Consider the following 24,660-nt stretch of genomic DNA (forward strand, 5'->3'; position numbering starts at 1 on the left):
GTCTGTATAGAATTGCATTCTTTAGAACAAGTCTTGACGTTACTTATTTGAAACTACGTTTTACATTCTGTACCTATAGGTATTCGATTTTACTTCCAAAACCATCATAAATTTTTTGAGAAATCGGAAAAGTTTCATCATTGGTGCTCGTTTCTCTATAAACGTTGGTCCTCGCATTTATTTTAGAATAATATTGTAACTGCTTTATATTTATTTCTCTTTTTGTAAGAAAAATTATTTTAATAAAATAATGTTTAAAACTTGAATAGCACAAATATTGGGAAGAATTTTGGTGTTTCTTTTCTATTGAATGTTTTTACTATGATCTTTTGCGCTTTTTTGTGGACATACTGAGATTGGATGTGTCCCTATATACAGGACATTAAAGGGACGGTAGGAATAAAAACAACTATACGGTACTGACTTACCAAAAGAGGTATTTATTATATTATATAGATTAACATGCATTCAAATTCCGTTACAGATATTAATACCTTTGAGAGACATGGTTGCCTGCCGGTTTAGGAGATATTTCTCGGCATTCCCGTTAAGGCGGACAAGTTATTTATCGCTGTGACATCCCATGTCCCTTTCCCTCCCTAAGTAGAAGACGGCCACGACAAATTATTACAAAAGCTCAGTTAATTTTAATTGATTATGCGATGTTGATAATATCTGAATAGCCGGATGAAAACCTCGAATGTCCTAACAGCAGCGACACTTAACTCATTATCGGTGGACCTTATTATCTTTATAATAAGGTTTATAACGAATTAACAGGCAGAAGTATGACGATGGTACCTTTGTTAAATTTTAAAGGTATTTCATATTCATCAGTTTATTTAATGAAGTGCAGTGTTGTATTACTTGTATGTATTTAAGTTTGAACGAGGCGAAGTAAGTAATTTGCCGTGGCCGCCGCCCGCGCCGCGTGCGTCCCGCCGTACGAGTACACGTCGTATAACTTGTTAGCAACAACAACAACAGCATTTATATTAGTGTTTATTCATATATCGATATCTATAAACTAATAACATTAAACATTTAAAAAATTAAACTAATTTAAGTCGCTGCAGTACAATATACAATAAATACATTATCTGGTAACTGTTCTATTAAAATAATTAACTCATTGGATAATATTTTACTGTATAATATTTTATGTAATAAAACTGTTCATTATAAGGTATCTAATTGCGCATTTTATAGGTACTTACACATAGTTACATGGTGGATACGGCTTAACAAGATTCGTGTCTAAACTAGCTACAAGTGCATATAAAAGTTACACTAAAATACCTACTCATAATGTAGGTATTATGTCTCTACTTGGTATGACGCAGTATAAAGACCTCAACAACAAATAATACTTAAAAGATTCATTAACAGGTTTGCATGATAACTGAGCACTAAATTAACAGAAGCCACCATATCTATTTGCAACCCATACATATAACTTACATGTAATGTATACTAGCTATTTTTCGTTGTAAAATCTACAGTAACAAATGGTCGACTAAGTGCCGTTGCACCATCCGCACGTGACAGACTGATCAACGTCACCCGGCACGCCGCGGCGGTTTACTATGAAACTTTCCATACAATAAAATTTTGCGAACTTTTTAATGATGACAAACAGTTTGGTGCAACCATCCCTAAATGTGCTGGGCTAAACTTGGAGGCTGGTCAATGGTCAATGTGAATTATTATCACATGATCCGCAAACACCATCGCGTAAAACTACAATTTCAAAACTACTTTTGAATATAGCTAAAGAATATATAGGCATATATATGGTTGCTATAAATATTTAGAGATTTATGAAACTCGTAAGCGGGCAAGAGTGCAAAGGATTTTAAATCCAATCGTTCTGGCTTCTCCTCGATCTGACCCTCGTTCATGATATGACATCATCAGACTTAATTAAATACAACCCTTGGCTCTCTCAAAACTATAATAAATTAACTAAAAAGAGTTTTAAAAACAATGACACTTTGATTTGTAAGAAATGCATTTTGAAACAAAAGCTGTGTTTCGGTATAGCTTGTCGGTAAGATTTCGGAGTTACCACGTTACTTAATAAAATCAATTACAACAACATATTTAAAGCAAGAAAATGAAAATCACATATACGCATCAACAAGATATTCTTAAAACTATGAGATACAACTAGTATTAAGTTATATAAAATGTGGATTAATTCTTGCATTTAACAATATTGTCTTCAATAGCATTGCTCACATCCCAACAATTTAGATCTAATAGGACCGCAACACACACAACAAGGGAATAAACTCGATAGATGTCGATTTTCGCACACTTGCAATAGCAATCGATTATATAAGGCCAGTACACACCACATGTATATATATATATGCAGCACAGCTGTTGGATGTCAAGATGTCATGCCGATCACTTTGCGTAGCTGTTAATTATTTAATGTAATTCGCCGTTTTTATTAACGTAATTTGTACTTCACGCGGCGCAAGCAGTGCGGCATCTGACATGTTATTCCATACATTACAACCGGTGCATACGGCACACACGTGTCTACGCAGCAAGCTGGAGCCGTGCTGCATACGCAACTAGTGTGGTTTGGCCCTTATTCCTCCATTTCATTAATTCCACACGGTTTCTTCAGAAGCGACAGATACCTATGTAATTAGATCAGATTACGCTAAAGGGAAGTCATGAAATTGATTACACATCAAATCCTTAAAACGCTTCAATTCTACTTATTGCCACACATTTTATTTGTCCTCAATGATATTATCTATTTGCGAATTGCGTCGTTTACCTCGTTCTGCTACGAAGGTGCGTGTGCGTCCGTCGTCGCGAGCGAGTTATTCTCAGTACTTTTAACCCCATATAGTATATAGAGTTCCCCGGTATTTGTACTGAAGTATTATATTGAGTATTAGGAACAATAAGTAAAAGAACATACACAGCAGTGGTTTTGACAGCTGAATTAGAAATTGCTGTATATGGTCAAGTGATATCACGATAGCGTCATTACTTCAGCAGCAAGATTTAATCTTCAACCGTGTATGTAGACTGAATTATTTTGTGTATGGTACTGTACTGGGAATAACTCACTAGCGGGCGGTAGAAGGAAGGCCGGAGAAAGACACTACTGTAGCGACGCGCGCGAGTGCGCGGCGCGTACCGAACGGGTTCGATCACAATGCAGCTCAGTTGATTCGTATTTCATTATTTTATAATAAACTTATTGTACAAAATCTATAGTTATTTTAAATACATTAACATTATGCTATAGTTTCGGTTTGACGGTCGTTTCCTCTGTCGTAAAGGAGCTTCCCAACCGGTAAGTACGGCTAAACGTCACCCCTTCCGATGCAAACGATATGAGTATTCAGAATAAAAAATACCGGAACCGGTTTTCTATACCATACTTTGTAACAATGTATATGTAAAGTTTGTAATAAAGGTACGAAAATTATGCAAATAACAACGTTACCATAATCGGGCAATTATTGACCAGTTAATATGGTCGCTAATATCCTTTATCGAGCTACCGTTAAAGGAAGAGCAATTCAGCTCTCACGGTGTTACCTGTACCTATCATTTTGTTAGTCTCCAAACTGAGTGAACTTTCAAGCGAGGCATGCAGCGGAGCGTGCAGCGCGGTGTCCGAGTTAAACAAATGCAAACGTATGCGAGCAGTCTCAGTAAACGCTGTTTCAAATACTAAACTTGAAAGCGTGAAGCCACGCCGCCCGCCCCGCACGCACGTGGGCTTTCCCTACTCTTCTCAGTTCAACCGATGACGATAGCTCAGTTAGATGGGTGCCCGCGTGCCGCCTAGTTTTACATATCGCCGAATATGCCGGCGAAGGTCTTCCTCAAGTTCTTCATGGTGTCCTCGGCGTCCTCGGTGAGCGCGGCGCTGAGCGAGCCCTGGCGCGCGAAGCCGCCGCGGCCGGCCGCGGAGCCCGTGGGCGCCGCGGCCGAGGCGGCTGCGCTCGATGCGCCCGGCGCGCCCGATGCCGAAGACACCATCGATGATTGGGATGCTGGTTTAGGAAATAACACTGTTTGATAAACTTTACTGTGCTTTAGCCATAAGGGAGTAACATTTAGTACCTTCTCATAGCGATAGCGCTCATAACATATCACATATGTTATGTAGGCTGTTTTCCCAACGTTTTGCTATAGGTGCAACTGCAAGTTGAACATGGATTTCATATTGAACTACCTTACTATGCTTTTTCTCTATGGAACTAACACTAAAATTGCGGAAAATGGCTGTTCCAGACATATATTCGGCTGATCTTATTTTTTAGAAAGTACTTAGTAAATGCTTTCGTGATACTTGTAGTCAGGATGACAAGTTTGTACAAGAAGACTTCATTCATAGAAAGTTAAGTTGTTGGAAATGTATTACCTTGCGAGTCGCGCCTCGTGAGCGGCGGCGGCGGCGGCTGGCTGGGCTCGGCCGGGATGGGCGGCAGCGGGCGGTCGATACTAGCGGCAGCGGTGAGCGGCGCGGGCGGCGGCGCGCTCGGCGGGCCCGCGCCCGGCAGCGGCACCGACCGCTCCTCGGGCGACGGCGCCGAACTGCCCGACACCGAGCTGCGGGACGCCGTCTTCGTGATGCCCGGCCGGCACACGGACTGGAAGTTGATCAATGGACTGGTTTAATGCAAAGCATTGATATTTTCTCAAAAATGGACGGCAAAGTCGACGTTGCCGGTTAAAAAGTAGGTCGCGAAGTGCGTAGTTTATGGTCAGTCAAAAAATTAAAAAGTTAAAAACATTGCAGTCTCGATTTCCGGACTGCAATGTTGCATACAAATTCCATTATTTGTCGAGTTCCAAACTTTTTAAAAGTTGAAGTGGCCATATCAAATGAAGGCATAGGTCCATTAAACAGCCAAACAGATGATCAGTACTTATTATTATAATGATGGTACCGCGACTATTTAGGTGTCTCAAATAGGTTGGCGTATTTTCAGCAGAAAAATACACTTCCATTTTTAATTTAAAAAATAAAACGGCGGCAAAGCAAATCTTTTTAGTTTTTTCTGTGAAAATATATACACAAGAACGTTGCTTCTGTAGAATATTTCTATTATATTTGCATTAATTGCGCCATTTTTGAGAAAAGCACTATATATGACTCGGCTGGAAGGCTACTTGCTGGCTTCGGATTCAATTAAACGGACTCCCAAGGTCGTCCGTTTAAAACGAATCCTCAGCCAGCAAGTAGCTACTTCCGAGCCTCGACAATAATGTACTATTGTTATATTATATTGTATATATCAAAGGGTAAGAGGTAAGTTCGTTATGATTTGCAAAAAATAACAATATCAAGAATATCATTGTCCGCTGTGGTGTTGTTGTCATGTCAATATCCACAACCGTTAGCACATGACACCTTGCGGCCAGGGATTTACATTACATAGTACCACTAAGTGGGCAAATGATCTGTAATGCAGTGTGTGTGGCAGTGTGACACCCTGTAATAATCGTAAACTAGTTTGCTTCAGTCGCGCCACTAGTGGCTCAATCTTACAAAAAATCGTCGTTTTATTATGGACTTCTACACTTATACATAATATAATCTGAAATACAAATTATACAGAATTCCAGCTTATGAAGAAAATGCATTTCCCACAACGAGTATAAACCTGCATCCGCTACAAAACGACGTTAGAGAGATGGCGACTATGATATCCTCCTTTTGTTGTGTGAACGTCCATGAGCATGAAGCAACCTGCCCTCGCATCTTGTCTACCGCATTATATTATATTACCTATATTTACACTGACGGGTGCTGACTCTGCGTGCATCCCATTCCTATCACAGGGGCAATAGCACCATCCACTCGTTACCCCTTATATTTCAATGAATTGTGTAAGAGCATCTACATGTCGACTTCGGCTCAACTCCCACCTCACAAATATCCAGAATATGGAATAGTCAAATACTACACACCTGCATCCTTTGGAAGACGAGGTCGGCAAGATGGCGGCGATCCTCCTCCTGTGAGTCGCCCATGAAGGAAGTGGCCGAATCGTTGAGCTCGATGATGTGCTCGCGCCCGTCTTTGCCCACCACCAGTTCTAGGGCACAGACTTCCAGTCCGCCGAAAATCTCGCTCACCTGGACACACGACTCATTTTAAACAATCCATTTATGGACGTTATGGTAATTAGATAAGTTAAGCTTCTTCGTCAATAATACTGATACGAAAACTCATATGCTGCTCATATCATGATCGATGTCTTGCTCATAACTACTATGATATGATGCTCCGATGGTAGCAGACGCTTCCACAAAACGAATAATAATTATGAATAATTATTGTGTTCGCGTTTTTCTTATCTATTGCTTTGCAAAACGGGTTCAAACAATAATCATTACTTTTTCTCGTCAACTTCTGATTGCACGTACAGTCGCCATCAGATATATCGGAGCGGCCAAGGTGCTCACAAATATCTGAACACGCCTCTATTGTCAAGGCGTTAAGTGCGTGTTCAGATATTTTTGAGCACCTCGGCCGCTCCGATATATCTGATGGCGACTGTACAAGGTCATATAGGATACCTACCAACTACTAATTCAATCAGACGACACACGCAATATTTGCTAATAACTAATTTGTCTCCATTCTAAGCCTACAAGAGTAAAAAAAAACTATAAATAATTATTACAATATCTTAGACAGTATTTATAGGCAGTTAACTTTTAATGCAAAATACTGCAAGTGATAACCCTCATTATATTCTGTTTTTTTATTCGTAGACACAGAGTATTCCGTAAACTAAAATGACATTTCATGTGGTACTAAGAAATGTCATCTCATACACATGAAACGTCATTTTAGTCTACGGAATAAAAAAACAGACCTTAGGTTCAGTAACATATATGGTTATATCTTCTTTGCTTAGAACTACTAATATCTGTGACCCAAAGACATTTCAGTGCAGGTGACAGATTTGACGTGCGGTCTGCAGCCGCAGTTGTAATAATACACTAAATACGCAAAAATGACGATGCTACGTGCAGTCGGCCTTGTCATTAATTTTACTATGGAAATTGACAATAACACCGACGTGTCGGAGCAGTAGTGCAGCTGCGGTCGGGAAAACGTTAAAATCACCATACGTGCAGTCGATATAGTCATTCATTTTACTATGGAAATTGACAATAACACCGAAGCGTTCAGGCCGCTGCAGTAGTGCCGGAGCAGTAATGCAGCTGCGGTTGGAAATCGACTGTCAGCTTTACCAGTGATAAAACCGTGACGCAAATAAATTGCAAATTACGCGAAAAAACCTATTTTAAAAATGCCCTTGGGAGCTCGCGATTACCTAAATTTGCTTATGTTATACGGGGAGTGTAATTATAATGCCGCCGAGACGTTACGACGCTACAGACAAAGATATCCTCCATCACACCCAACTAGCCGTATGTCAATTTTATGTCAAATATTTTTGTAAACATAAGTGTCACATTACACTTATATGTAGGTAGATCGTACGTAGTAATAGTAGGGTTGTCACTAAGAAGAAGATTAATTAATTTTAATATTTTTACTAATTGTTCGTAACAAAAATCTAAACATTACGAATCGATTCTCCATCACTTAAACTAACCCCCCTTTGCGAGAAGGATCGTCGTGTCTTTCCACCCTGTACATACATAAGTGACATACATAAGTTATTCAACCTACTTATATGATTCTTGTATCCAAAAATCATTAAATCGTTGTTTTAATCCTGACAAGTCTGAGAACACTTAGTCACCTTTGATCATCTGAATCATCTTCAGCAGTTGATCAATCATGATCAAAATCTTTTGATCAAGGCGAGTTAAGTAAAGATAGTAAGTGAGATAGTATTTATAAGTTACCTCATCGATCCACATCTTGTACCGATCGTTCATGCCGATAGCCTCCAGCATGGCCGAGCCCTGGTTTGTCTTCCAGTTACCCGATATAGACTTGCGCCTAGAAATAAACACAATACAAATTAATAGAATTGGCAGTTAAAGATCAGATATAAGAGTATTTTTGTTATTGTGTTATATGTATAAAACTTCCGTGAGACTCAAACATATTAAAATAATTTTAAAACGGGTCACTCACGTATTAATAATACGTGAGTCGTTTTAAAATAATTTTTAATATGTTATATGTATTTATATATTGCATTTATCAAATATCAACAATAAGGAAAAAATAATGCTAACATGTGGGATCTACAAATAAGAATGTATTTTTGCAGCATTTCCATCGTCCTAAGCGTCCTTTGCCCTAGACTAGACTAGACTAGACTAGAGAGTAAGTAATGTCGAAACCAATTATAAATGGTACCTATTGAGTAAACAGTAGGTAATTATTGTAATTAAACTACGTTAGTATCCTAAAATATTATTGTGCCTGTGCCTAAAACTGACTTTAAGAGCTGTAGTTGCTCCGTTTTAACTTGAAATAGTTTCATTTTCTTATCTAAGCCTAGAGTATATATCAATCTAACTCTTAAACCTTATTAATAAATAAGCTGTAAGGAAAGCTAGAAATAAAATAAGATGAAATTTAAATAAAAGTGGAGAAAGATTCACTGTTACCCATGTGCGGGTCTGATTAAACGAAATGATAAGAGCCTGCATTATTTGAGTATTTATCCATTAAAATATATTAAATTTTATAATAAACATGTGCAAAATTTTGATCCGTTGATCATAATTTTTAATAGTGTGCGATGATTTTTTATCTTATTTTTCGCAATACTGGCTAGAACTTGAAGAACAGGGATTTCGCTCTTTGCGTGGAGATTTATGTTAGTTTTGTGCTTCTATTATCATGTATAAAAAATCAATCAAAAATGTATTTGTTGGGTTTATGTTAAAAATTAATACATTAACCTAATAAATCGATTTTTCATACATTAAACCATATTTACAATAATGAAAGAATTTGTAATCACAAGCCACAAAGAAAACGATTCTTTTGAAAATCGTGTAATAAAATAATTTTACAGCTAACTAATACTTGGTAGCCGATGCTCATTACTGCGAATTTTAGTTCTGAAGGTGAGATGGTAGTTAGGCAAACGGAAGGGCGTAAAAGCGGCAACGTCGTGAGCGTGAGCGCTTACCCCTGTACAAGTAATATTATTAAAGTTATTGCAAAAGATCCACTGTTACCCGTGACCTACTGTTACCCACTCTCCCCTATCCTTTCTTCCTGTGTTAATAACTTTAAGTACCTGATTATACGACATTAGTATTTTAACATTTAGACTATGACACTTATTTTCTAAACGCTCCTGTTATACAAAATTTTCATTCAACTGATCCATTTTACAATTAACTTAATGTAAATAATGCATAACATGATTTCAACAGAAAATAACAAGTGAATGACGGAATTCTAACTGCTAGTAAAATCAGGAAAACTTCAACCGATATAATACGCGGTACCAGGCAGGCAGGCGCGGTGCTAGTGCCATACAATAGTGTTTAGATCAATTCAACTTGAGCCGATAATTAAAAGTGAATTAAAATCCACCACAGTAATTGAAAGCTCGATGTCGGAATCTAAACACAAGCTTGTAATAAAAACGCCTAGTAAACCATATTACTTACTGTGTTTAGAATGGAACACATTTATATATTTCCTGTAGGCGTAGTGCGTTATTATTATATTTTACCGCCCACCGCATTATGTCAGGGAAATGTTCGCAATTTGTATATTTGTATTGTGTTTACGAGATAATTCGGATCGTTTTACAATGCACTTAAATGTTTGATAAGATAGGGTTTAAAAGGTTTAGCCTTTAACAATAGTCGTTTGGTTCCTTGTTCATAACTTTTAAGTCAATAAGCGTTCTGTGATATAAAATGGTCATATATGTACATATTTTTGTAAACATTTAAATTTTACGGTGTCTCAAAGGTGTTCCTAAGGGCCCCTGTGAACACAAAAGTAAAACGAAGGGTTTCAAGGGTTATGAGTAACCTGTGAATATTTATGTTTGTATCCTGTACAAAGATAATAGATAGTATAGACGGTTATTGTCATAGTAAATTTTGTAGTCACCGTAAATTTACTGCCATTACACTACACACGATTACAACTAAAAATGAAAATGTATCAAAATAAAAAAAAATGTATACCTATATATATGGATAAATATTTTTTTTTTAATTTTTTTATATGATTTTGACCCATGTTTTTTCACTGATATGTGTTAAAATTGTTAAATATCAAACGGTATCGTCAACGCCATCATCATACCCGTATTGTGATATCTTTTAGGCTAATTTTGAGAAATGACGTACTTACCAATCAATTACTTTTATAGTTAAATAGATAAGATATACTAAATTTTTCAATAACTTTCAAAAAAGAAGGCCTTTATGAAAGACCGTAGTTGGCTTACAGTTTTTACTAAGTATAGTTACCTAATATTTAAATTGCAACTTACATGAATGCCTTATAGTTGTTGCCAATTTTCTGTATATGTATGTCGTATTTGGCGTCGATGTAGGGCTCCACGGTGCAATAGGTACCGAGCATGGCCACTACCCCAGCAATGTCCTGGAATATGGAGATGAAACTCAATCAGCACAATGTTATGTTAATATATCGAAACCATTGAAAAGGTTTAGCGGTTATTGATTCCTCATACAAACTTCAACTCCCCTTTTCACATCCTCAAAATATGATTTTGGTTATAAAAACTATCCTATGTCCTGTCCCGGGACTCAAACTATCTCTATACCAAATTTAAACGAGTTCTGTTCAGCGGTTTAAACGTGGGGAGCTAAAGAAAACTTTTTTACTTCGGAATGGTGTCAATGTGATACCATAATTGAATTCATCACCCCCGATTTATACGAAAACGAACAAACACCAGGCCGCTTCACTGATGTAGATATCAAGATAAAATTGAGAACCCTGAATAAACTTTCAAGAGCGGATATCTCAAAAACTAAAATAGATATCGAAAAACTTGACTAAATAAAACTTGTAACAAGTTTAATAACCTTTTATTTGTATCAGTGGCCATGTCGCTCAGACGCATTGTTTCCGAGATATAATCGCAAAACCGACAAAATTGAACCTTCAAGGCTCAAGGGCTACGGGGACTTTTGATGTTCACCTAACTAGTCCAAACAAAGTTACAAAGTCAAAAATTGTGTTTCAAGCATTTCCCTCTATAACTTTTTTTGAGCATTAATTTCCTGGCCTATTAACTTTTAATTTTGTTTGAGTAATGTCCAAAATCACGCGATCAAAATATTATTTAAAAATTATACAATTACTAGCTGTTGCCCATTTCCCAATACACGCTCTATTTAATCCTATGAGGCGATGAATTTATAAAAGCACTGAAATTCGTTTTCTTGCTTTCCAATAGGTATTATTTTGTGTTCCTACGAATTTCAAGTCCCTACTAAATCGTTCCCGTTACAAACTTTCAACCCCCTTTAAACCCCCATAGGGGAAGAACTTTTAGAAACGCTAAAATTACTTTTCTTGTGTTGTAAAATAGTGCTTTTCCTCGGAATTTCAAGTCCCGCGCTCTAAAAAATATTTGATCCCCATACAAACTTTTAACCCCTTTTTTCCCCCTTAGGAGATAAATTTTTCAAAACCGCTGAAATTAGTATTCTTGTATTTTAATAAAATACTTTTTTACGAAGTTTTAAATACCTAGTTTTAAATAAAACTTGAACCCCATACAAACTTTCACCCCACTTTTAATCCCCTTAGGGGTTGAATTTCTCAAAATCGCTTCTTATCTTTTGTACACATTATAAATGTAACGTAGTGTGCTAATTTCATCTTTCTTGCTTTTGTAGTTTCGGCTCTGCGTTGATGAATCAGGCTAAAGCGTATGCTGAGACGAAGGCAACGCAGTTCAGGCAGAGCAGATTTCGTAAAAGGAACGTCCTTACGCTGCAGCGTGCGTAGCTAGCGTAGCAGTCAGTCAGTTACACACGCATTTATATAATAATATACCGGCCAAGTGCGAGTCGGACTCGCGTTCCAAGGGTTCCGCATATTACACAATTTAAACAATTTATTTTTTATGTGAAACGTGAGTATGAAATGTCTTTAAAAAACCCGTAGGGGTCGGAACAAAAACTGAGTGATTAAGTCCGACTCACGCTTGACTGCAATTTCTAATAGATTTTCCTGTAATCTATAGGTAAATATCTATTTTGTTTATTTTTTCAAAATTTTATACCCAGTAGTTTCGGAGATAAAGGGGCGAGGGGAAATGGTCATTTTTTGCCTATTTTCTTGAATAACTTCTAAATTAAATAAAACTATGAAAACGGATTATATCGCGTATATTGAATTTATAATACATCCCGACGTTTCGAACTCTTTACAGCGTTCGTGGTCAACGGGTGACTGAGGAGCTTGGGATCCTGTAGTCCACCTGATAAAGGAGCAAGCGAGACATAGACTGTGAGACCGTAGTGTTGGATGATGCTGGACATTCTGATGTTTTGAAAAGATGTGTCCCGCCGAGTTTGTTGCCGGTCCCATATTGGGATACCCTCCTACAATTTAGGAGGGAATTAAATCTTCTCGGGTCCGTGGTGTAGGGTTGGAGCCGGCATAGTTTTTTATCGCGTATATATATATATATCTTTGAAAAATAATTATAGTGTATAACTAGCCTTATGAACCGATTTTGCATGTACAACCAGCCTTAAAGTTTGTAGTCTATGATTGTTCATTATTTTAGTATGTGGGTATTTTTGCATTTTGTAATTTTTCCTCAGTCACCCGTTGACCACGAACGCTGTAAAGAGTTCGAAACGTCGGGATGTATTATAAATTCAATATACGCGATATAATCCGTTTTCATAGTTTTATTTCAAGAGTAACTATCGCGGTAACCGAAGACAATATTAACTTCTAAATTGTTTATCCTAAAATTGTAAACAAAATATATTTGAGATTCTCACAATGAGCTCTTTCATTTGATATACACGCTATAGTTTGAAAAACTTTATTTTTTAATTTTCTCATTTACCCCCAAAAGTGGCCTCCATGTTTAAAATTCATTTGTTTGCGTTACATGTCCATCTTTGGGTCACAAACTTACATATGTATACCAAATTTCAACTTAATTGGTCCAGTAGTTTCAGAGAAAATAGGCTGTGACAGACGGACAGACAGACGCACGAGTGATCCTATAAGAGTTCCGTTTTTTTCCTTTTGAGGTACGGAACCCTAATAAAGCCGACAACGCATTTCGCCCCACTTTTTAAAATATTTGTAGGCATTTTATGTAAAAAAATTTTTAATCGCAAACGAACCACATTTCGCAGTGGTACGGGCGTAAGACTTAAGCATAAGTTTAAGTAATTTGTTATTGTTATTAAGAGACGTTCGCCACCCCAGGACAAATATTCACCATACCTTCTCAATCTTAAGGATAAAAGATAAATCTCGATGACGCGTCAATTAATCTTGCTCAAAAGTTTAACATGGTACGTTTTTGTCATAAAAAATAATTGGCGACATCGATTGAAAGCAAAAATCTTACGTTACACAAACCTCTCTTGATAATCCGTACTAATATTATAAATGCGAAAGTCTGCCTGTCTGTCTGTGTGTGTGTGACCTCTTCACGCTTAATCCGCTGAACCGATTTAGTTGAAATTTGGGATAGATAGTTTGAGTCCCGGGGAAGGACATAGGATAGTTTTTATGTCGAAAATCATCGTTAAAGAGAGTGAAAAGGAGGGTGAAATTGAGAGATTTAATGAATTGCCTGATAATTGATGTCAAGCAATTAAGCTTATGCTGAAATTGAATGATTGCTATTACATTTTATCCAGCTTACTCTAGCTGCTGTTACTGATTCCACGTAGATGAAGTCGCGGGCAAAAGTTAGTAACAAATAAATATTATGGGAAAATATTACACAAATTGACCTAGTCACATAGTAACTGCAAATAATGTAATGATGTTTTAGGGTAGGTATTTCCTTGACACGCTTTACGGTCTAAACAGAAAGATTTTAAGTATTTTAAATTTAAACTATAAATTAATATGGCATAGACTTTTTTGTGGCACGGATTTTTACTTAGTAGGTACTTATTTTTACGTATGTATTTAACAGTATTATCGAGTCAGTTAAACGTTGGCTCCAAAGAAAGTCAGTACAATGAGTTATCAGCAGAGAAAGCAATAACTACCCATATATTCTGTAGACAGTTAACTATTAGAGAGCTTGAATTATGAAACTTTACACTCGCATGAGGAGCTTAAACGGCCAACGTACTTCAAACTAAACCGTTTCCTTGATAGCCGTGGACACAATTTGTAATAGGACTCAAAACTTAGGCCCACTTGCACCATCCCACTAACCCGGGGTTAAGCGGTTAAACCGTAAACCAAGTGTCAAATTGTACTGGTAACCATGGTAACACCAGGTTTAACCGGTTAACCCCGGGATAGTTTAATGGTGCAAGTGGGCCTTAAAGTGTTATTGAAGATTAATGAGAGGGATTAAGATACTCTAAAATATGCTAGTGTCTATTCCTATTCCGCAGATGTTCCAAGAAAAGAAACCCATAGCCAGAAATCAACCCATACCTCTGGTAATTTGAGAGTTGCATGACTGAGCCAAACTGCTAGGTTTTACTTACGCTGCTGGTTTTATATGCGTGTGCATCTAGCACACGTAAATTGAACACTACGAGTATATAGCACGATTTTCGAGATGATACTGGTGCAAACGAAAAATAATTGGCCCCGATTTGCTGTTACATTATAAATATCGAGAGCTCCGTGCTAATTATATGGATTTCGTCAATTATATTTGTACAAAGTACAAACATGGCTATATTTATAATATCCACAACACAAACTTTATTAACTAACTGTGACACTATGTCGATTTGTTTAAGATTGTACCATACTGTTAATTTACTTTTGCCATTACTATTTTACTATGTATAGGTAGTTTTAGACCTTTATTGCTAGTACATTTAAGGGACAGTACATTTAGTTTAGACTATAAAACAACTTTAGTAAGGGATAGTATATAGGGTACAGGTACCTGGAAGTCGGTCACCGAATCCACTTTCACCTTGGCCACGCCGGAGTGCGCGTGCCCTATCTTAATCACCACCGGAAACTTCGGAGCCGTCACCTGAAACAAAAGAAAGCCAGTCTTGTCTTTATCGCCGAATCCAGATACATATTTCCATGTACCTGGCGTTACATTCTAGCAATTAAAATATTTTTTGATACTTCTTCAAATCATTTTGTGGGGAATCAACTTTTTTTTTCACTCGACAGGCGGAGCTTTTAAAATTTTATAAGTACGGAATTGTTTATTGATCCTAGCTTTTATAATAATCAAAAATCGAAAAAAAGTAAACGAAGGGGCATAGCTACGGTTATATTATTATGTACATCAAACTGTGTAAAAATATTTTCCATTAGGTATGTCAAATCCAGGAGAGGAGAATGTCGACTACGTTTGTAACTTTGTAACTATGGATAAGCGGTTGTACAATATCCTCTTAAGCATTCCGTCTGTTTGTCTATATTCAAATTTAACACTTAAAAATTTGAAAAGGCAGGCGAATCATTCCACTGTTGAATTGATGTGGATGCCGAAACTGACAGTTGTACGTCTCGAATAGGGGTCTAGGTAAATATGACAAAGTCTAAAGATGACAAATTGTTAAACACGTTTTTTTAAATACCTACTAAACCAAAATACTCTAGTAAGGGATAGAACTAGTGACGGTACGAAATCAGTGTGAAATACGTACATGCGTGACTTTTCGTACAAACATGGAATATACATGCGACGTCTACTGAAAGGTATAAAATGTCCGTGGCCTCCACTTTATCGCCGAATCACTAAGATAGGGAATGTCTACAACGAGACATTAGATATTAGTGTAATTGTCCCCAGCCCATTTTACTGAATAGAGGACTTATGGCTAATTTATCAAAGTGAAGCCCCTTGCAATTAAGTTCTTACTCTAACAAAAGACGGCCTCTATAAGTCTTTAATATAATAAATTCTTCCTAAAATAAGATTCTATAATAATAAGATTGATAAAAGCGTCAAAACTTTCCAATTTTTAATGTTCGCTAGGCAATAAGTTTACTAATTGAATTAGAGGTCTTTACAAATACAAATAAATACACATGCATTTATTTTTGCGAGTGACTAAAACAAGTGAGTCTAAACCGTGAAATTATTTAATGCATTTATTTCATTACTTTTTTACAGCTCATTATTATTATTTTCGAATTGGCCCGTTATTATAACAATACTGCTGCGAGCAATGTGAAATCAAAAAATATCAATTAACATACAATAAATAGCAAATAATAATATAACATATTTTTAAAGTTCGGATCCTCGTTACCTCCTAATGAAGAATAGTTATGTAAAAAATTCTACCGCGTCTGGAAACTTGGAAATATTATTCTTACACATTACTAATCTTCTAAAGGTATTATTCCGCGAGCAATGTGTACCGAGTACCGAGCACTTCCCGAGTTGAATTACGAAATTGTTTGAATAATAGTGACTCCCGAACGTAAGAAAACAGTATATATGAGGAGAATGGTGTAGGTAAACCCAACTGTATAGAGCTAATCATTCATTGTTTTGAATATATCACGCGCGGGTGCGAGAACCGAACATTATTTCAGTCCTTAGTTAACTTTATGGGGCCGATACAAATCTTAATTGCTAGTGTGCTCAAAATGTAGCGTAAGATAAGGGTTACCTGACTGAAAATACTTCAATCCTTTGAGCGCCAAGAACTTAATAATGCTTATAGCAGTTATTAGCGACGAGAACGTGCTTATTCGACCCCATTTTTTCGAGTTTACCCCTGCAATGCACCTCAAATATGGTCATGATACAGCGACAGTAAATAAAAATATATGTAGGTATGTTTGTCTATTAGTATAAGTAATTTTTTTTGTGTAAATTTATCCATATAGCTTAATATTCATCTAATGTCATGGTTACAGTTTCATTGACTCTAAAAGACCCGGCACCTACTTAATCTTTCTGGTTAAATCATTGGTTGACTGGTAGAGAGATAATGCCTTAAAGCAATAAGTCCGCCATTTGTACTGTCATGTATTACGCAATAATAAAAAAATATATTGAAACGGCCCTTGTATGGAATGTAAGCAAAAGCCAATAAATAAACTTCTGGTAACTAATATAAAATTTACAGGAGCGTGGAAACCCACAGCGAGGTAGAAATGCCGCGTACGTTTTACGAAATCGATATAGGACAGGTATAATAAATGTAATTTATGTAATAATAAAATATATCATACACTTATAGTCCGGCTGGCGGGAAAGCGCTCTCATTTCCTGATCTAAGGAGAGAAATTTAATGAAGATGTAGTATATTAAACAATTTATTAAACGCATCGGTTTAAAATAAATCTTTTCCCCTCACTAGCTCGGAAAGCCGTCTTTTATCCTTTAAAACAAGCGGGGAAAAACGCATTTTATCCACTAGTGGGGAAAGTAATTTGACCTTGGATGGAGCGTGTTTAAGTAGCTTGACAGATAACAAAACGTAAAACACTCATAATAATGGTTCGTTCGATATTAATTATCATTAAATAAATGGTTTGAGAATCTAATAAAAATACCAAATTTAGCTTTATTTAATAATTTTAAGTCATAAACCTTAAAATTCCATAAGAAACGTTAGATTTTTTATAATGATGATAAATATAATTCTGAACGCACAAGTTGAGTCGATGCAATTTCAAAACGCATCATTGACATTTCATACGTCAGAACAGAAATGTCAACATTGTCAACAAAATTTTTACTGTTCTTCTCACCGACTCACGTAAAAATCAGAATTTCTAGTGTTTTCTGTTATAATATCGTAAAAAAATTAGTGATTCCAGTGATGAAGATGATCTAACGCCTGTGGATGTTGCACTTTCCTCGCTATAGTGAGGGGAAAAGTTTTGTGTTACACACGGGTGCAATGTATTTTACTTCTCGTGTGTTGAAACACTCGTACGCTCAGGATTCTATTTTAGAACCACTCGCTTCGCTCGTGGTTCAACTATAGAATCCTTTCGCTTGCTCGTGTTTCAATTCCACACTCGCGGGTAAAATACAACTTTGCACCCTTGTATAACAAATAACTATTTTGTCGTTGTACATGAAAAGACAGTAGCTATAGCTACCTAATCCATAAATACCCGTGTTCAATACCGGTGGTTTCTTGTAGGCAGTGGTAGAAAGATTAACAAAGCGAGATACTTTTCTTGCTATTGTACGTATACCTACATACAGTACGGTCTAAGACTTTCAAAATTAATGTAGGAAACATACATACCTAATACCTATGGTAGGCTATGGTGTTCTTATGTATTTATTTGTAATTATTCTATCTGAGCCATCACACCAACAAATAAACTAATTTTACATCGTTTTTAAGGTGTCATGAACGAAAGTGTTCTTAGCTATGCTGCCAAAAACCAAATGTACCAAGTTATACTAACACTGTTGGGTGATCTTGTGAGCAGTTAAAACCTAAACAATTTGTCATACTCCTTACCTATAATTGCTAAAAATACTTCCCAGAACTGTTATTGTGAATTTTAATAGTCTTTAATTAATCTTTGTTACAGACACCGTAACCAATACTTCTTGCGATGGCGATGATGGTACACGACAGGGTTAAGCCGAGTAACGTTTATTTGTACTTTGTATGATTCACTTGTGACTAAACAAGTTTTAGTAATCAAATCACCCACTATTTCCCGTGAAATGCGATTACATCCATCAGTCAGGTAGCAAGGAACTTGGCACGTTTTCAATAGCTAAAATCATTATCTAAATTTGTACTATTGACAAACAATAAAATGACGATTCAATAACATCTCTGGAAGCTGTACCGTAATCTTGAAGGTCATTTTATTTTATGCCTAACAGACGAATCAAAATCGGAAAAAGGAACGATAAATATTTTTATTTTAAACGTAAATCAGGTCAGTTAATATAAACCCTGTGCATAATGCGAATTGGGTCGTGTTTACAAAATGATATTGCATAAGCCAGTTGTAACATTTCATATGAGCGCGCAGGGAACTAAACAATAAGCAGTAAAATGTTTTAATTGCTTTCTTCTCGGTTCTACATCGACCTGACTTCGTATCAAATCGCTGGGGGGTTCACATCAAAACACTTCACTCGTGTACAGTATACATTTTCAAAGCCGCATAGGTACTTGTAAACCTCCGAATTTTTTTAAGTACGATCTGTTACATCCTTTGTAAAACGTATATTTATATAGAAATATCCGTTATGATGTTCGTCATAGGTAAAATTTTCATTATAATTTCACATTTAACCAATAGAGACCAATGAGATGTAAGTAATGTACACGTAGCGTCATACTCTGTAGCAGTCAGTGGCCAAATAGTTCGGTACACACCGAACTATTTGACTACTTTGGTTGCTAAAAAAGTATTTGACGCTGAGTGTACCAGATACTTTCTGATATGTAGGTACCTACTAGTACTTGACTTAGGTATTTAGTACCCGATAGTTTTCACCTTTTATGTTATAGCAATAAAGGTTTATTAAAGGCAATCTAGACGCAACATTGCGCAACTAGTTGAAATGCATCCATCTCGGTACTATCAGCATCAGACCGTAACACATCAACACCTTTGGTAATTATTTGGATAATTTCGCTGCTGATAACTACGGAATTTAAATAGTATAGGGATAAGGATCTTATTGTTCCATATTATCTTGTAGGTACTAACTTGACGGCCCACTGACGGTATCCCGGTCTCTCAAACACATATTCGTCTCGCCGGAGGCGGCGTCGTGGGCGGCACAGCACCAAGTGTTTTGCTCCGCAAAGATCCCTGTTCTTAAACGCTAAATATGATATAAATTTAATTTCAACGTCAGTATTACGTCGCGGTCGCGCACATGTTGCTGCGCAGCTGATCAGCGCTAACTGATATAAGAATCAAGTTAATATTATATTTTATATTTCTGAATACGTCTTGAGGTATACTTCCTGCGTCTTCCGATGACGCATCCATACTCAGGCTAAAGCAAACTCAGCGTGTATATTGCCAAAGATGGTATGTCGCCTTATGTATTGATATTGATGTAGTTTAGTGATTAAGCATTGTTGTCCGGTCAAAGCCGCAAAGTTCTTGAATATGTTTGCCTGTCGCAAAGTTTAAGTTCCGCCGATTCAGCGACGGAGCTTTAGGTTTTTTTTTATTGGAAAGTTAAAATTTATTTTTTCTTACATTGTTGGAGTATCCGAAAACAAATTATAACTGCATAAACGCAGCTGATGCGTAATCGAATGAATGAATGACAACAATCGCCAAACTTGCGATAGTGAATGGTACATTGGTAGAATAATACCTATCTGAATTTTATATCGATTTAAGTTCTAATTTGTTTTTTTTTTAAATATTCTACGACGTAGCGTAATGCATGCCTAATAGTAAGCCGACACTGGAAGCTCATAAGCTCAGTTACCAATTAAGTACTCATACTATTCTTAAACACTGTTAACTATAGCGTTGTCGTATGCCGCCATTTGCCATTTGCATAATTTGATTTCCCTGTATTAAAAGATTAGGACAAATGCAGGCTGGCAATGCAGAATGCAATGTGTACACGAGAGCTCTGGGAACCTTACTCACCATCAGAAATAAAGCGAGAGTAAGTATCTATGTGTTATTGTGGTTTTCCGTAAGGTGGAGGTGATTCCCCAGATGGGCTGCTCCAGATTCAAGCGAGGGGATATAATATTTTGCTATGCCCTCTTGTTTGTGGTTTTAGATGATGTTTACGAACCTATATACACATACATGGGTACTGGTTGACACTTTGACACTCGAACCTTGAAAGTGAATCGAAATATTATATCCAAGGAATACTTTATCATTAGTATCAGTATTTTAAACTTGGTAAAAAAAAATTGGTTTTGTATCTGTATGTATCCGGTTTTCGGTTCCTATAGTATGAAAGAGTAATAATAAGGTCCTCCTAGCCCAGTCGATACTCGATAGTGTCCCTGCCTACGAAGTAGGAGGTCCCGGGTTCGAATCCCGCTCAGGGCATTTTTTTTGTGTTCATCACGGATATTTGTTCCTGAGTTATGGGTGTTATCTAATTAGGTATATAAGTAAGTATATAATTGCCTAATAGTACTCATAGTACAAGCTTTGCTTAGTTTGGGGCTAGGTGGATCCGTCTGAAGATTGCCCCCAAATATTTATTTAATTTGGACATGATACCATATATGGCTATTCTATGGCTATGGCGTAAAGACTGGGCATTGGCGCCGATGTCATACAGAGCACAAGATTTGCTCTTTAGACACCGTTATCAACAGATCGATCTACCGATAACAGAGTCGTAGAGGCATTCAATTCAAATAGCCCAACAAGTTGCTGACAATAGCGCTTAATGATTAAACGCAGTCGAGAAATAATATCATAGTGTCTCAATGGAGTATTTATTGTAGTTAAAGGACGAGGCAATTGTCATTTATCACTATGACCGCCTTTGATGTTATCTGTACGCGGCGATTGGTACTAGATACACAAATGCGTTGAGCGTTTGTGCATTCGAAGTCAATTTATCTCATATTTATTGCAGTCGTAAGCTCGTAAGCTATTATAGCGCCTGTAATGACAAAGTAGACGTCCGCGTGACGATATAATTGCACGTTTTAAACGATCTAAGTTACTTATTATCGACATCCCTAAGTTAACTAGTAACTTATCCGAGAGCCAGGCATTACTAATATAACTACTAATATTTAGTAATGGTTTTGCGGTTTACCTTGTGTTTAAAAAAAGCATTTGAATGACAGGAATTATGAATTGGCCTCAAGGGAGGAAAATTAATAAATAACAATTACAATGAATCAATATTTGCGGTTGATCTATTATTTGTGGTATGTGGCTAGAAGCTAAAAATCATTACCTTGTTTTTGACCTGAGGAAGAGTTAGTTCATCAACTAAAATAACTTGATACACACAGCATACAGTATGGCTACGAACTGTTTGATATGAAAAAGATTTTGTTCCCCTATGCGAAAGGGAAATAGCGTACAATTTTTAATGGTCGTAAAAAGATATCGTGTGGCTGCGGATGCTAATCCGGGAATGGACCGGAGGCGTATTCTGATTATAATAACAGAGTATGAATTTGATCTGGATTTGTTATAGATGTGATCTGTCAGTGTCAAAAGTGACATTTCTGGTTGAAGAAATTAATGTCACCTTCAACCTTGCCAGAGATCGGGAAAAATGTGTAGAGCTGACTGCTTGGAAAGGCGCTGAAAGAAAGACAAATGTTTTTAACTTAAATAAATACGAGATTTATGCTCCATGTTTTTTTTTTTCAATTAATTAATACAGATATGTATAGTTTGAAATTAATTTAATTAGAATATTAGTAAAGTAGTGGTGATTAATCTATTTTATAGGTAACATTGACAACATAAAATTATAAGTTCATATATTTATTCTTATACGGCTCATGGCGACTTTAGGAGTCATCAGCGCTCAGAAGTTTGAAGTCGGCTAAGATAAATGTTGCACTTTATTATTCTGAACTCGTTACTCGCAGTATGACAAATCTTTGTCCAGCAGAGTGAAATATGAAACACTTATTCCAACCACTTCCACTGAACAAACAGAGATGATATTTATTAAACGGTAGGCACCTAACTAATGAGCGTAGCAGGTAACTGAATTGTATACCATATATGTATGTATATGTATGTTACTGTCGGACCAAGGTAACTCTGCATGGTAAAAACACTATATAGGTAACTATGTACGCGTTAGAGTCAGAAGTAAGTTTAACTATTAATCACAGTGCAGAGAACTGCTGTTAACGTTTGTCTATGGTCAGATGAGATGAGACCACTCTATGACTTAGATCATCCTTGAACGGCTTACTAATTCAACGTTAATAAGGCTCTAATAGATTACAGCGATCTAAGTATAAAGTCAGAAACCTACTGACGCATATGCGTTTGTTATAAAAACCGAAAGAGTTTGATCATTTACAAAATATCTCTTTGTTATATCGACATGGCAAAGCGGAACTAATGTAATATTTGGATTGTAGTTGCTGACCTACTTAGTAGTTAGACTAAACTATAATTCTAATGTCCTTACAATGGACGCATACAATAAATATTTGAAGCAATCGTGTAAAAACAAAGGACTGCCGCTGAAGGTGATATAGAAGGAAATTATTGCAACAGTTTGCCCGTGCGAGGCTCGACCCAGTTTGATAAGATACATCTAAGTATGTAAGCAGCCAGCACTGTGATTATACAATGCATGCGATGCTAGAAAGTTAAGAATGCAAATATAATTAGTACTCGTTGTGTCACAATACAATCTATTGGGCAAATGCGCTTTGTCTAGAATTAGAAGAAGGAAAGGATAATTCCACACAGCCGAAAGTGCGCCAAAGTTACAACTGCTCATGCCCTTAAATTTACAAGCTGCTTTCGTAGAGAAAGCGTCTATAGCCAATGGATTCAAGTAGGCACCTAGCGATAATGACGTTACAAATATTTCCCATTATATGATTAATTTCTAAAACAGCGTGTATACCTTAATAAAAACTTATTCATTCATTAACACGTAGCATTGTAACTAAAATCTAATATTGAATACAGCCCAGAGCCTTTTAACCTCTAAAAGACCTGACAATAACCATAAATATTACTTAAGATCAAGAAGACCACGGGCCAAACCGAATCAAGCAATCGAAACGAAGGGACAATGAAATATATCTTTATTAGGGAACAACGGATACACAATGTATCATTCATTCTTGCAGCTTCTGGGCTTTCAAGTCAATTGTATTATACTATAAGTAAAGGCACCTCTCGATGTTAAAAATGTCCAGTGTGTCATTCTTGACCTTTTTAATGGGTACTTATGTTGAACAAGATAAGTATCAAGTGTCTTCCCGGTATGTGTCGACGTAACACATTTTCAGATTTTATAGTCGGACCCCTTTATGGTGACGAATAATACAAACAATAAATCGACGGGGTACTCGTGTAAACAACTTTGTAAATAATAAATAACTAGCTTCGGAAGTGTACGAGTATATCTGTAAACCCACGATTCTAAGTAAGCGGTTTTCTTCGAAACCATCACGTGGACAGGAGATACTACAAATATTTGGATTATAACTTTTGATTCTAACCACACCAGCTACAATTGCTACAAAGTACAAACTTAATGTTATTTGAATCATGATCGTGTATTGGAGTATTTGTTGGATCAAGAGAAACAAAGGCCGGTTATAGGTCTGAGATGATGATGATTTTACTGAGACTACCTATTATAACCTACTTATACCATGCATGTATCTAATATTAAGTTGTTGACTGAATGTGTCTAAGTAAATAAAACGATACGAGTAGCTTATTAATAAGGTGTTAAATCATAAAATTCATAAACTAAATGCACACTAAATGAAACTTTAAAAAAGTCGTCCAATAATATTATTCGCACGGAAGTACGTAAGGTACTTCAGTAGGTAGCTATTATGTGAGAGAACAGTTGAATCATGATTTCATGAAATAATTAATAATGTGAGTAAGTA

General features: G+C 36.5%; 1 protein-coding gene across 1 annotated transcript in view; it reads right to left on the reverse strand.

The window, feature by feature from the left end:
* Positions 1-414: 414 nt before the first annotated feature.
* LOC134742797 (synapsin) overlaps positions 415-24,660 on the reverse strand; it is a 123,359-nt gene continuing 99,113 nt past the window's right edge. The window contains exons 10-15 of the mRNA XM_063675983.1: positions 15,066-15,158; positions 10,458-10,570; positions 7,879-7,975; positions 5,959-6,126; positions 4,406-4,634; positions 415-4,034 (exon numbers count right to left, since the gene is read on the reverse strand). Coding sequence (XP_063532053.1) covers positions 3,829-4,034; positions 4,406-4,634; positions 5,959-6,126; positions 7,879-7,975; positions 10,458-10,570; positions 15,066-15,158 — 906 coding nt within the window. The 3' untranslated portion in view covers positions 415-3,828. The remainder of the gene's footprint in view (positions 4,035-4,405; positions 4,635-5,958; positions 6,127-7,878; positions 7,976-10,457; positions 10,571-15,065; positions 15,159-24,660) is intronic.

The sequence above is a fragment of the Cydia strobilella genome, chromosome 7 (assembly GCF_947568885.1).
Source record: "Cydia strobilella chromosome 7, ilCydStro3.1, whole genome shotgun sequence".
NCBI lineage: Eukaryota > Metazoa > Arthropoda > Insecta > Lepidoptera > Tortricidae > Cydia > Cydia strobilella.